We start from the raw sequence: 14,628 nt of genomic DNA on the forward strand, positions 1-14,628 counted from the left end.
CCTAACTCATTTTATGAGGCCAACATCATCCTGATACCAAAGCCTGACAGAGATACAACAAAAAAAGACAATTTTAGACCAATATCCCTCATGAACATCGATGCAAAAATCCTTAGTAAAATATTGGCAAATCAAATCCAGCAGCACATCAAAAAGCTTATCCACCATGATCAAGTGGCCTTCAACCCTGGGATGCAAGGCTGGTTCAACATACGCAAATCAATAAACGTAACCCAGCATATAAACAGAACCAAAGACAAAAACCACATGATTATCTCAATAGAGCAGAAAAGGCCTTTGACAAAATTCAACAGCCCTTCATGATAAAAACTCTCAATAAATTCGGTATTGATGGAATGTATCTCAAAATAATAAGAGTTATTTATATTATATACCATCTCACACTAGTTAGAATGGCAATCATTAAAAAATCAGAAAACAACAGGTGCTGGAGAGGATGTGGAGAAACAGGAACGTTTTTACACTATTGGTGGGACTGTAAACTGGTTCAACCATTGTGGAAAACTGTGGCAATTCCTCAAGGATCTAGAACTAGAAATACCATTTGACCCAGCCATCCCATTACTAGGGATATACCCAAAAGATTATAAGTCATGCTGCTATAAAGACACATGCACACATATGTTTATTGTGGCACTATTCACAATAGCAATGACTTGGAATCAACCCAAATGTCCATCAGTGACAGACTGGATTAAGAAAATGTGGCACATATACACCATGGAATACTATGCAGCCATAAAAAGGATGAGTTTGTGTCCTTTGTAGGGGCATGGATGCAGCTGGAAACCATCATTCGCAGCAAACTATCACAAGGACAGAAAACCAAATGCTGCATGTTCTCACTCATAGGTGGGAATTGAACAATGAGATCACTTGGACACAGGAAGGGGAATATCACACACCAGGTCCTCTTGTGGGGTGGGGGGAGGGATAGCATTAGGAGATATACCTAATGTAAATGACGAGTTAATGGGTGCAGCACACCAACATGGCACATGTATACGTATGTAACAAACCTTCATGTTGTGCATATGTACCCTAGAACTTAAAGTATAATAAATAAAATAAAATAAAATAAATCTACAATTATTAAGTAACATAACAGTTAAAAAAAAGAGAAAAAATCCAGCCCATAGAAAGTCTTTACACAAAAAGCAACATGTATAGAAGTGCTACCATATAATCATGTGGTTTCCATCCCGTCTGAGATGTACCCCAAAGCCATCTAAGAATTTAGGTAGTTAACAATGAACTTGGAAACTGTAAAGTGCATTGATACTGCAGCAGAAAGAAAAAAGATATTTAAATGAAACTCTTGACTGTAATCTATCAGAAGTTTATGAAACCTTTTCACCCCTAATTCTTAGAAGATGACACATTCTAAGAGAACAGGGGACCTCCAGTATTTGTAATAGTACTTAGAATTATTGATGTTCAAGTAGAAAATGATATTAGATTATGCAGTTATTCTGAATGGCTACTTATTCTTTTTTTTTTTTTTTTTTTTTTTTGAGATGGAGTCTTGCTCTGTCGCCCAGGCTGGAGTGCAGTGGCCGGATCTCAGCTCACTGCAAGCTCCGCCTCCCGGGTTTACGCCATTCTCCTGCCTCAGCCTCCCGAGTAGCTGGGACTACAGGCTCCCGCCACCTCGCCCGGCTAGTTTTTTGTATTTTTTTAGTAGAGACGGGGTTTCACTGTGTTAGCCAGGATGGTCTCGATCTCCTGACCTCGTGATCCGCCAGTCTCGGCCTCCCAAAGTGCTGGGATTACAGGCGTGAGCCACTGCGCCCGGCCTACTTATTCTTAAAGTCTGCTGGTTCCTAGGAAGATAAGAGTCTCTTCTCTCTTCTCTGAATTTCTCTTACTGGTGCCATATCTATTCCTGTCCATCGATATCCATACATGTTTGTTGATGAGATCATCACATCCTTGTTACTTAGGATATGTGAAGATCCATGCTGATCCAAGGACCAGCAGCATCAATTAATTACCTGGGAGCCTGAAAACCCGTAGAATGTCATGCCATTTTTATAAATGTAAGATGGGAAAAAATAAGCAAAAAAAAAAAAAAGAAAAAGAATGTCAGACCTCACTTCTACATTTTCAACAAGATCCCCATTGATGTGTATGTACTTCAAAGTTGGAGGAGCATTGCTTTAGATAAGACTTGCTGCTAAGCATGGGAGACTTAGGTCACTATGGCGAGATTTTCTTCTACCATACCAAGGGCAAGATATGCACAAGCTTCAGCTTGTGCCCCGGAGAGAGGTCTATGTGAGAAATACTAGGACAATTCTCTGTTGTGAAAAATGGGAAATTTTTGGAAAGTAGAGGACAGAAAACATATCATTTAGACTTATCACCTTATTGAGACTTTTTTTTTGGTATTTAATTTTTTTGTTGTTCAGTTTCTCTTATTTGCATGATTTTATAACATGGCTATAAATCCTACCCCAAATTACACAGCTTTCTTACTTTTTCTACCATATGTCATGAGAGATTCATCATATTACTATCATAATTTTCATTTAGAACATTCAATTGGGTATATTCATCATAACATTTAATAATTTAAAAATCTGAATTTTTAAATATTTTTTGATGCAATTTGATGCTTATAGTTCTTTTTGCACTTATGGCTATTCCTTAAGGTAGATCCTTGCAAATCCTAGTCTGAATGGGGGTTTTCTTTGTCCCCTGGGGATCTTTCTACACATTATCTTCAGTGAACTTCCAATCTTAATATTACACTGCCACGGCCCTTTATCTTTTGTACCCACATTCCGTATTTTCCTTTGAAAAGCCAACCACACCTCCTCCGTGATAAACTTTACGTCCATTTCTTCCACCCTTGAGTCACTGTGTTTTATTCTTGAAACTCCATTTCAATTCCTGTCCCTGAGTCACCTTCCTCCCATTAAAATTAAACTCAGAGTCCATGTTTTCCATGCAGATTGACTAAGCTGATATGGGGCAGCTGTGGTGGCTATTCAGTTTCAAATATAAGACAATGTAATTTTGAATTACTCTTCTCTGGATTTTAAATAAGCTTTTTTTTTAAATTTGATAAACATATTTTCATCTGTCAGCTTTCTTTTATTTTCTATTTTTTTTGTTGTTGTTGTTTGTTTCTTGAGTCAGGATATCACTCTGTCACCCCAGCTGGAGTGTAGCAGTGGGATCATGGCTCACTGCAGCTTGGAACTCCTCAGCTCAAGTGATTTTTTCTGCCTTAGCCTCCCAAGTAGCTGGGACTACAGGCACACACCACTATATCTGGCTAATTTTTCTTTGATTTTTAGTAAAGACTAGGTCTTGCTATGTTGCTCAGGCTGGTCTCAAACTCCTGAGTTCAAGCAATCATCCTGTCTCAGCCTCCCAAAGTGCTGGGATTACAGGCATGAGCCACCGCACCTGGCTCCCATCTGTCAACTTTAATAGCTGATAAAGTCAAAGGAGACGGGAACGTTTTTGGATTTATTTGGACTAGTATGTTGCACTAAGTGTGTTCAAATAAGAAATGAAAACAAGTGAATTTGCAAGATAAGAAAACCGGAAATTCTAGGTGTGAAATATCCAGAATTCTACACAATTCTGTATAATTTGAAATTCTACATAATTTTAAAACCAGGCCAGAGCAAGAGACACTGTCTACTTTAGCACAGTGGTTCTGACTTTAGTGTATACATGAACGAGCTAGGGAAAAAGTTATCATCACGTTTTTACCTGATTTCTAGAACTCATGTTTCAGCAAGTCAAGGGTGGGTCCAGGAAACTGTGATTTTAATACACACACAAGGGCTTTCTGATGCTGATAGTCTGTAGGACTGCATTTTGAGAAGCAGTAATTTGGCATTATTTTTGACACAGAGTATATAGATAGTATGTGGTAAATAAAAAGAGAATAAAATACATTGATTTCAGCACAGCATAATGACCAACTTCTGAATGACTGCCACAATTTACAAAGGATAGAGCAAAAAGATAGAACAGTTAGTAAACACAGAGTCGTCACTAAAACATGTCTGGTTGTTAAATTCTGGGGTGACGTATATGTATATATTGTAGTATAAGCAGTGACTTACATTTCCCTTCTTCATTTCTGCAGAGAACTTTTGTATCATCTGTGTTTTGTATAACTTCTAGAGATTCACCAGGTTTTACCTGTAGATCTCTGGTTCCCCACTTTTTAGAAGTTACAGAAGTTGTAACTTTAGTTGAATATAGGACTCTAATTTCACCATCATACTAAAAAAAAGAGAACAATATTTAAATTATTGGTTTATATGCATTATTGAAACAACTTATTTATTGATTGATTTATTAAAAAGGTATTTGCCAAAGAGATAATCAGTGTTTTAGAAATAGGAATATTAGGAATATTAAAGAAAATTTTGAGGGACAAACATCATTCATAACCTCATCAACCTAATATAACAATTATTTTAAACCTTCTTATTAAGGTTCAAAGGACAGCTAAATTTAGATGATTATCATAGTATGAATACTGTGCATATTATAGCTTGCTTAATCTTTTATAAAAATAAATTTAAATCTAAAATAAAATTTTGTTCAAAATAAAAGGGTTATAATAGCTAACGCTAATATTGATAATTACACTTTAAAGTGTGCATTTTGGTACTTAAAAATCATTGGATTTTTCAGTAGAGCTTTGTAGTTTGTATAATATTTATATATGACATACTTTAAATTTTTTCCTGAAGTCTTTTTCTTCTTTTTCCTGTTTTTTTAGCTTCTTAAGGTCCTTTTCTTCTGTCTTAGCTTTTCCAATATTAGCTCCTTGACTAGGATGGCAGAACACACATAAAACAACACTTTGTTTAGAAAATATTAAAAGAATAGTCCATAACAGAGACAATTCATAACATTATATTTTTAACTTTTTGTTTCAGTTAATTCTTTTTGTTAGAAATCCAGTAACTGTGGTCGTAATAAATGATGACATTTCATAATGTAGAAGGGTTTCCTCAAGCGAATATAGACTATGAGAATTAAAATGGGAGTGAGAGATTAGATTCCTTCTTATACTGAACCACATAAAATCACTGAGTCATGGTTTAAACATGGTTGCATGTCAGCGGTTTCATATGACTTAATCTATTCTTAAACCTCCCTAAATTATCAACCCTTTCTAGATAATTATGTAGCTTGGCAAATGTCATAAGAAGGGATTTTTAAAAAAGAAGACTTCAAAAAAGAATCAATTTTTATGGTTTATAACATTTATATGTTATGTTGTTCAAATCTACTTAAAATGCAGCCAGAGTTTTGGTTAATAAAAAAAATCTTGTGTAACAGTTAAGATTTTTGATATTATAAGAAGGAGCTTTTAAAAAAAATGGCTATTATTGATCTTTATCTTCATCACTTTATCAATTGTCCGTGTGTGTGTTTGTGTGTGTGTGTGTTTGTGTGTGTGTGTGTGTGTGTGTGTGTGTGTGAGTGAAAGAGAGAGAGAGAGACAGAGGTGGGAGAGGGAGAAAGTAAGAAAGATAAGCACATCCTAAGTGTTTAGATGAGTTAATAGACTTATTTTTTTAACTGCTAGGATCCAGGTATAGAAATCCACTATATCTTGTAGATACCAATTACCCTAATATAAGTGAATATGCCTAAAACAGTGATTTTCTAGCCTGTCCACACAGAGGATCACCTGGGAAGCTTTTAAAGCATACTACTGCTCTTGCCCAATTCCTGGACGTTCTAATTTAAATTAATTTAAAGATTTAATTTAGTCTGAGCGAGGTCCATGTAGTGATGGACACATTTTAAGAGCTTCCCGCATGATATTAATTTGTAACCAAAGTTGAGAACCATTCACTAGGGTTAAATTATGAATGGTAGGGAAGGGCTGTAGATATCTTTAGTGAGCATTTTAAAAATTAGAATATAAGAATTTTTATTTAGATGATCTAAGATAAAGTTTTGTTTGTAACCAATTTATTTTAAGTTTAATTCTCAATTTTGGAATCTTAGCTTTTAGTTCATTCATTGTGGAAAGAACTGGCACAATATCTAGCTCAGGCTCTGCGAATGCCCGCAGTACTGCCTGTGGTAGTCTGGGCATTTGTGGAAATACTGTCCCAGATGAACTCTCTGGGGCAATCAGAATATACATGAAACTTAGAAATGCCCTACAAGGTATCTTTTAAAAATTTTATTGAAATTTATTTAAAAATAGAATATGACATTGGAGAACACAAACTTGCTTTAAACTCTGAAAATAAGCAAAATGGGGAAGAAAATTGTCCATATCCCATAAAGCTTAGTCAGCTGGGGTTTATTTTGTTTGAAGAATACAGCCCGTGTGTGACTCTGGGTTCCTAGAGTGATTTTATGGAATGTGATGGCATTTCTACAGTAATATAAAGCAAAAAAAAAAAAAAAAGTATTAACAACTGTAAAGGATCGAAACACCACTGGTGAGAAATAGTAAAACTTGAACATATTACTGAAGATTCCATTTTTGTTTCACGGAGAATTAAAAAAAGGGCAACGATTCTCTTTTCATGTTTCTTATTTGTGTTGCCTGTGGAACTTGATCTTCATATATGAATGATGGCATATTTTCCCTTCAGAGTCTTTGATCTTGATACTCTCTCTAGTTCCATAAAATTAGTTTAACAATTTTGGCAAAAATTAATTCTTAGCATTTACTAATGCATTTTTACCAGTACAACTCAGAAGACACCACTTACTGCATTCCATTTTTGTTACTTTCATCCTTTATTCAAATACAAGATCTTTTGAGTCATCTTTCTTTTTTCCTGAAAAAGCTAGATAGGTGTTCTTGCTTTTATACCCAGTATGTATCAAATCATTTCATGTATTTATTGGATTATGAGAAAGCATCCTACCATGTTATTTTCTATTTCAAAAAAAAAAATCCAAAAGGCACTCCTTTTGTATTACTTGATATTAACTGATTTTATACAATTTTAGCCTAAAATTAATTTTTTAAGATTTGAATGTAACCTACCTAAATGTCCATTTACAAATAAATCTTTTTTTTTCTTTTTTTCATAAAGGAAACTATCTTGCAGAAGACAGAGGTGGCTTGAACAAGATGAGTGAGAGCTGAGAGCTGAGATGTAAGCTAAGAAGTATATTCAAGAAAAAAAGGTTTGGGGAAAACAGTACAAATAAAGAGAGGAGAAGAATCAATGAGACTAGTTGTGACCGAGATCTTAAACATGTTTCCCAGTGAATGAATGAATAAATAAACCAGACATCAGTGAGTCACAGGCCCAAGGTTAATCAGGAAACAAGGAGCAGAACCAGGGGGATGGAAGAGAATGAGGGGAGAAAGGGGTGGAGATTGGGACGAAGGATTGGGGGTACCTACTCTCAAACCTCGCAGGGAGGTAGAGCTGAGATCGGAAGGAAACACAGCGTTAGAGAGGAGGTCGGAGCCAACAGGATTGCACACAGTAGACACACAATCCCACTGGCTTTTTATTTCAGTTGAATTTTCTTGAGTATTCTCATTTTCATTACTTCATTGTAATGGAAGCATTTTAATTACCTCATCTCTGCTGATGAAATAGGGAAATCAGAGGTATCCACATCATCGTAAACTTCATCTCCCATGTCTAACAAAAGACAAAATATCAAAGGTTGAAGCACTGTTAGTTTAGATTTTGATATGAGCATTCAATGACGTTTTTAATATAAAGATTGCTTCAAGGACAATAAAAGTTTTCCTAGTGTCTCGGTACATTTCTCCTGGAAGCATTGTCTGCTTCTGAAAGGGGAGAGGTTATTACTTGCCGTGGGTTAAATTATCCTCAAAAAACCGGTGACCATAATGATAATCATTGTTATCTGGAAAAAAACTCATGGAACAGTGGCTATGACTATCTGAAGATCTACAAGTGCAATGAATGTCAGAAGTGGCAAATTGCTGATAAACAAATCAACATTACTGGCCATTGGCAGGATGAAGTGGAGATAGAAATTGAGATTCTTATGGGATTTAGGGTGCTGTGATAATATATATCATCCTATTTAAATGTCCCCCTCCCGCCTTCCTTCCTCCTTTCCTTCGCCTCACTGATCTGTTTCCCATTACCTTTTACCTTACAGTGATATTAGGAGTGGCACCACCTTTAAATGGAAAGATTATTTCTTTTAACTAAATACTCCTGATACCAACAGGTACTGAGAAACAGTATTGGCAGAAAAGTTGTCGTGACCTTAACTGGTTCAACGGCTTTTCCAATCATTAGAGCTTTTTCTCCCTTCTAGACTTCTTATTAATAAGGTCAGCGTGGGCGGATCACAAGGTTAGGAGATTGAGACCATCCTGGCTAACACGGTGAAACCCCGTCTCTACTAAAATTACAAAAAATTAGCCGAGCATGGTGACGGGCCCCTGTAGTCCCAGCTACTCAGGAGGCTGAGGCAGGAGAATGGCGTGAACCCGGGAGGCGGAGCTTGCTGTGAGCCCAGACTGTGCCACTGCACTCCAGCCTGGGCGAGAGTGCGAGACTCCGTGTCAAAAATAAAACAAAACAAAATATAATAAATAAAAAATTAAGGAAGAATGCTTACTCTCTGCAACTATTAATTGCTCTACAGCCAATGAAGCTGAAGAGATTGAGTTGGAGAAATTTCAAGTATTTTAAGGAGTCATTACCGTAAAAAGTTTAAATGCTCTCTGGTAGTGGCAAGGAATTGATTTCCTTTATAAATTCCCCCCCTCCATATCCTCCACCCTCGTGTGTACTCAGGTTAATTAATTTCACACGATGAAACTTGCTTAGCTGTATGAAACATAAATACTTTGAAAAATGTCATCTAGAAGGGTCAAAAGCTACTACTCCGTGCACATGCACTTAAAACATATTTAAGAACAACAAGCAATTCTAACAAAACCTTATTTTTTACAGAATTGATTACTTTTGTTCCATTTTACACCTACTTTTTGAAGAGTTAATTTTTTGAATACTTTAAAAATATTATAGATTGGAATACAAGCTTATTATCAGGCACTGATCAGTTTGAGTTTATCCCTTACATGTTTTCACATAACTGAAAAGACAGCTCTAATGTCAGATAAAGGGTCTATAGACGAATAGATTACCTGTGTGTTGGTTTTTCTTTTAATATACTTATAAGTTAAAATAAATAAACTTTTTGAAAGTCCCTGAATATTCTTAAGACAACATTTTATTTTGTTCAAAGTAAATTTTAAAAACATCTAAAGACCTGTCTCAGCAGGGAAAAAACAGTAACTGATTGAAATTGTATAAAGAAGCTGTTATATTTAACATTTTCCAAATACAATATAAACTATCCATTTAAATATTCAAAGAAATTAGATTTAGAAGAGCCTTACTGGCATGTAATCTGGCATGTTTTTAGATATCCTAATGCCGAAGTCTCATGTATCAAGCTTGGACTGAATTGGGGCTGGGGGACACAGGGAAAATGGGTGCTCATCCCTTCCCACTTATCCCTAACCCAATAGTGGCTCCTGGAAGAACAGTTTAAAAACTATCAATCTTTTTTATTTTTCTCATCTTGCTATTTTATCATTGAGCACCTGTGGCCACCCATGGTAAAGTTACTTGCTCAAGGTTACACAATTTATTATTTTCAGAGTCAGGACTTTAATGCAGTTACTGTGACTATATCCAATGCTTTCACACTACCACACTGCAAGAAATGAACATATAGAACATACTATTAGTTTTTATTACTTACCCAATTGTGTAGGAGGAGCAGGGAAACTACAAAGAAAGTGACAACACAATTATAATCAGACTAACACGAACACAGAAATTGATTCAGTAGGAGAGTATAAAGAGGCAACAGCCTGGAGGCATATTAGGTTACTTCATCTGTTGACCATTATTTCTTTCTCATCCTCCATTTCTCCTCTAAGTCCGTTTCTGTTTATCAATTTGGAACTTAGCAAGACAATTTTTGAACCCCAAATGTTTGCCAAAACGTGCAGAATCAAGATACTCAATTGGTTTATTTTGCCCACAGCCATTGGATCAAAATTTCCAGATTTGTTATATGAGGTTTGGGTATAATATCACACCAGAGTAAATGAAAAGGATTCAGTATTTTGGAGGCATTGTGGCATACATATCTCTGCCTCCAAACTGCTTATTTAAAGAGTAGAAATACAGACTCAAAATTAACAGAGGTCATAGGAATATGACCATGTTTCCCAATATGTGCATATATATTCCCAAAAAGGAAAATGGTGAATAAGAGGAATATTTACTTAAACCGGAGAGTGACAGCTTATTAATTAAAGTGATCTGAAATCAGGATTAGGTGGCATTTAGCTGCAACATAAGAAGACCCATGCTTCTATTTTCTGAAATATGACTTCTAAATACACACCACACACACACACACCCCACGGAAAGAATGGTGCACAGGACAGAAATGACTGGTTAGAATAGAGTGTGAGGGATCATTAATTCAAATGATCCCAAATCAGATTTGGATAGTATGTAATTGAAGCAGGAAAAAAAAACCCTCTCATTTTTCAGTAAGGGTTATATTTGAGTAATGCTGCTCAAGAGAAGAGAAGGTTTCTTGTGTTTTCCTAGAATTTCAAGTGTACTGTGTATTGACTTGTTGCTTTGGGGCTTTACAATCCAATTGGGAATGCTATATGGAATTAACATCTTATAAAGACTTAAGCTAAATGTGGTGAATTCATGAGGTAAATATAAAACAGAAAGATTTTCTTGTACCAGGGAATATGATTAAGATTTTTCAAATTCATATGTGTGGAATGTATACTAAAGGATTATTTTTGGAATGGAATGATAAAAGTTATGCCTTAGATTTTACTTGGACAAACTTAAGATATTTAGAATACTTTTAGTACAGAGAAAATTATTAACATATCATTATAGTGTAACAGAGTTAAAAGTCTTTAATTATTGTATTTAGAAAAAAATTCAAAATTATGTTCTTTATTTCAAACTATTAAAAAAGAGTGTATATTTTGAAGAGTATTCAATATAAAATACTCTGTAGTAAAATGTGGCATTGGAATTGTGAGTTTTCAGATGTAATGCTGTATTTTAAAAGGTCCTACTAAATGGGTGTGTTAGTGTTTGTGTATGACTGTGTGCATGAGCGTCAGAGGGTATGTGTGCACTTATGTGTACATGTGTGTTTTTGCACATTTTTGTGAAGAAAGTAAAATATATCTTTGAATTGCAGGATGATTTCTGAGTACTTGGCCTTCTTTTATGTAACGCATGACCATAAAGTTGACACCATCAACCGGGCTAAGGTGATTAATAGAAAATTGCATTAAGGTGATTTAAGTCTATCAGAATTTGGTTATTGCTTATAGAATATTAGTAGCATTTGATTAAATACATATTAGTGTAGTTATTGTACACTGGATTTGGTTGGTTGACTCTTACGATGAACCTTCATCATTGTCTGACTCAGAGACTTTAGGTTTCTCTCGTATACTTTTCTTTTTGTCATCTTTTCCCTTTAACATCTTCAAAATCCCCCAGGACCACGTATTACTCTTCTCTTGAACCTGTAGTGTGGAGCTTTGGAGCATGCAGGCATTGATCAGAATGTAATAATCAGTGGCAAGTGAAGACATTGTGTGGACATTCAGATTCCTTATAATTATACCACATTAATAATTCAGGCAGTAAACAACTCATTTTATTGGACAAAATAGTGTTATTAAGTTTATAGATCATGGTGATTGAATACTGCTCCTACGAACTTGATCTTTTTTTTCTATTAAGTGAGAATTCTCCCACTTTTTAAAATGTGAAGCAAGTCCCTAAGGATTAAGTTTTAAACAACTGGGTGCAGTGGCTCACACCTGTGATCCTGGCACTTTGGGAAGCCAAGGTGGGAGGACTGCTTAAGCCCAGGAGTTTGAAACAAGCTTGGGCAACATAGTGAGACCTCATCTCTACTAAAAAATAAAAAACATTAGCTGGGTGCAGTGGTGCACACCTGTGGTCCCAGCTGCTCAGAGGCTGAGGTGGGAGGATTGCTTGAACCTGGGAGTTTGAGGCTACAGTGAGCTATGATCCTACCACTGCACTCTAGCCTGGGCAACAGAGTGAGACCTGGTCTCAAAAAAAAAAAAAAAAAAAAAGCTTGAGCACCAATTTTGCTTTATTTATGATTAAAATGAAGTAATTAAGAAATCTTAGGCTGGGCATGGTGGCTCACGTCTATAATCCCAGCACTTTGAGGGGCTAGGGCAGGCAGATCACCCAAGATCAGAAGTTCGAGACCAGCCTGACCAACATGGAGAAAACCCATCTCTACTAAAAATACAAAATAAGCCAGGTGTGATGGCGCATGCCTGTAAACCCAACTACTTGGGAGGCTGAGGCAGGAGAATTGTTTGAACCTGGGAGGTGGAGGTTGCGGTGAGCCGAGATCGTGCCATTGCATTCTAGCCTGGGCAACCAGAGCAAAACTCAAGTCTCAAAAAAAAAAAAAAAGAAAAAAGAAAAAAGAAAAAAACCTTAAACTTTTAAATATGCCATTTAAAATGGAAAAAGAAAATTTATTTTCTTACTGACCTAAAGTATTTTTATTTTTATAAATTGTTATAATTATTATAAATGAGCAGATATTTATTGTTAAGCTAAAAGATGAAGTATTCAATTCTGGTTCTGCCATAGGTAGCATAGGTCTCAATTTATTTGGGTTGCCTATATTATAATCATGTTATTACACAAGGGATAGCCATGCAACTGATAAACTCTTCAGGGACTGTTGTAAAAGTAAATTATTGATCAATAAAGACTTTATTAGAAAAGGCTTAAAAATATCCTCAACACCTGTAATTTATCTTTTTTTTTTTTCATTTCACTTGTTTTGCTATAGTTACTGAGGTTCTTCCAAACAATCAAACATTTTGTTTGAAGTGTGGTGCAATTACACTTCCCGGTTTACAACTGCTGTTAATTAAACATTCAAATCATTTGGGGTAATGTAAGAAAGAACACTATTTTCTGCTTTTTATTTTAACTGGAAATCAAAACTAAATTTCAATGTATATATAATAATTTGCAAAAAGCAGTTCACTGATTATTCTTACCCATCATCAGCATCTTCCTCTTCAATCCCATCATAAATGTCATCATCTGGTGGTGGAGGGAATATCCCTTCATTTGGATTGGAGGAAAACCTTCTGTTAATTTTATAATTTGGTTATGTAATGATCACTCAGGTTTTCATTATAAATCTTCCTTATTTAACTGCAGAGAACATTTCACTTTCATATAAGCCATTTAAATAAAAAAACACTATTTTCCTACTATCCCATAATTACTTACTTTGTTGATCATTTTATAAAGAATTCTTAGGGGTGAAATTGCAATAACAAAATGAGGGCTAAGAGGCACTGTGGACTTCAGTTGAAAGGAATGAGGGTACAAAAACATTGGAAAAAGTAAACTTAAATAGGGGATGGAGTTAAATATTTATTATGGAAAAAGAAGTGAGGAGGTGATATAAATCTAGCTAACTAGTTAATGGTCAGGAGACATTTAGGAAAAGATACTGATCAGGACACAAGTGAAGAAAAGCAGTGGGATGAAAGGTGAATTTGTAAATATTGATGGTAGTTGAAACAGAAAGAAGTGAAAAGTGACTTTTTAAATACACATTTTTGAAAGTTAAACTGTTTCCAGTTTCATTTGTTTTTCTACGCTCCTCAGAAGACTTGCTATTTGACAGATATTTACTTAACAATTGTTTATTGAGTAGTTTCTATGTGCAAAAAATATGTAGAATGACCTTGAAATTTGACTTTTAGTATGAGAACTTTCGCACTGCAAGGTGTTAGATCAAATCCCTTATTTTGGTGCTGGGACATATAGGGGCCATTGAGTTATAGTCAAGGTGACTAGACAGGTTATCGTCTAAACAAAAACACTTCTGAAAGTGAAGGAGAATGTTGTTTTTAATTGTGCTCTGATGACTGGCATAAATCAAGACTGTTCTGAACACACTGGAGTGGAGTCACCATATGATCTATAGCAAACTTAAAAGAAAGAAGTGGCTTACTCAGAGTCACTTGGTGGCCAGCTCTAGAATCCAGTTTATTGACTCTCAAGTTAGTGTTCTTTCCATCATATTAAGATCTCTCTCATTATTTGTAAACTAAAGCATTTTTTTCATTAATATACACAAACATGATGGAGACTTATGAAGAAGTTACTCATAAAAGTGCATGGTTTCCCATGCTCACATATTAGTATAATTAATATTGTTAAAAGGACCATACTACCCAAATCAATTTACAAATTTAATGTAATCCCTATCAAAATACCAATGTCATTTTTCACAGAATAGGAAAAAAAAACCTTAAATTTGTATGCAATAAAAAAGAGCATTAATAGCCAAAGCAATCCTGAGCAAAAAGAATAAAGCTGGCAGCATCACACTCCTTGACTTCAAATTATATTACAAGGCTGTTGTAACTGAAACAGCACACCGTTGGTATAAAAACAGAAACAAAAACCAATGAAACAGAATAGAGAACCCAGAAATAAAGCCACATATTTATAGCCAACTGATTTTAGAAAAAGGCACCAAGAACATACA

The 14,628-nt window shown here is 35.2% G+C and overlaps 1 protein-coding gene across 12 annotated transcripts in view; it reads right to left on the bottom strand.

Annotated features, from left to right (window-relative positions):
- Window positions 1-14,628, bottom strand: part of FYB1 (FYN binding protein 1) — a 165,595-nt gene that overhangs the window by 11,731 nt on the left and 139,236 nt on the right. For 5 of the 12 annotated variants that reach the window (XR_002522509.2, XM_003899602.3, XM_003899600.3 and 2 more), the window contains exons 11-16: window positions 13,118-13,184; window positions 11,454-11,591; window positions 9,754-9,779; window positions 7,571-7,637; window positions 4,730-4,829; window positions 4,110-4,272 (exon numbers count right to left, since the gene is read on the bottom strand). Coding sequence is in view for 8 of the 12 variants with exons in the window: in XM_003899602.3 (XP_003899651.2) it covers window positions 4,110-4,272; window positions 4,730-4,829; window positions 7,571-7,637; window positions 9,754-9,779; window positions 11,454-11,591; window positions 13,118-13,184 (561 nt within the window). In the remaining 4 variants the exon portion in view is untranslated. Of the gene's footprint in view, window positions 1-4,109; window positions 4,273-4,729; window positions 4,830-7,570; window positions 7,638-9,753; window positions 9,780-11,453; window positions 11,592-13,117; window positions 13,211-14,628 lie in introns of those variants that run through there. The other 7 variants (XM_003899601.3, XM_031666129.1, XR_002522510.2 and 4 more) reach the window with 6 other exon arrangements.

This window comes from Papio anubis, chromosome 5 (assembly GCF_008728515.1).
Source record: "Papio anubis isolate 15944 chromosome 5, Panubis1.0, whole genome shotgun sequence".
NCBI classification, from domain to species: Eukaryota; Metazoa; Chordata; class Mammalia; order Primates; family Cercopithecidae; genus Papio; species Papio anubis.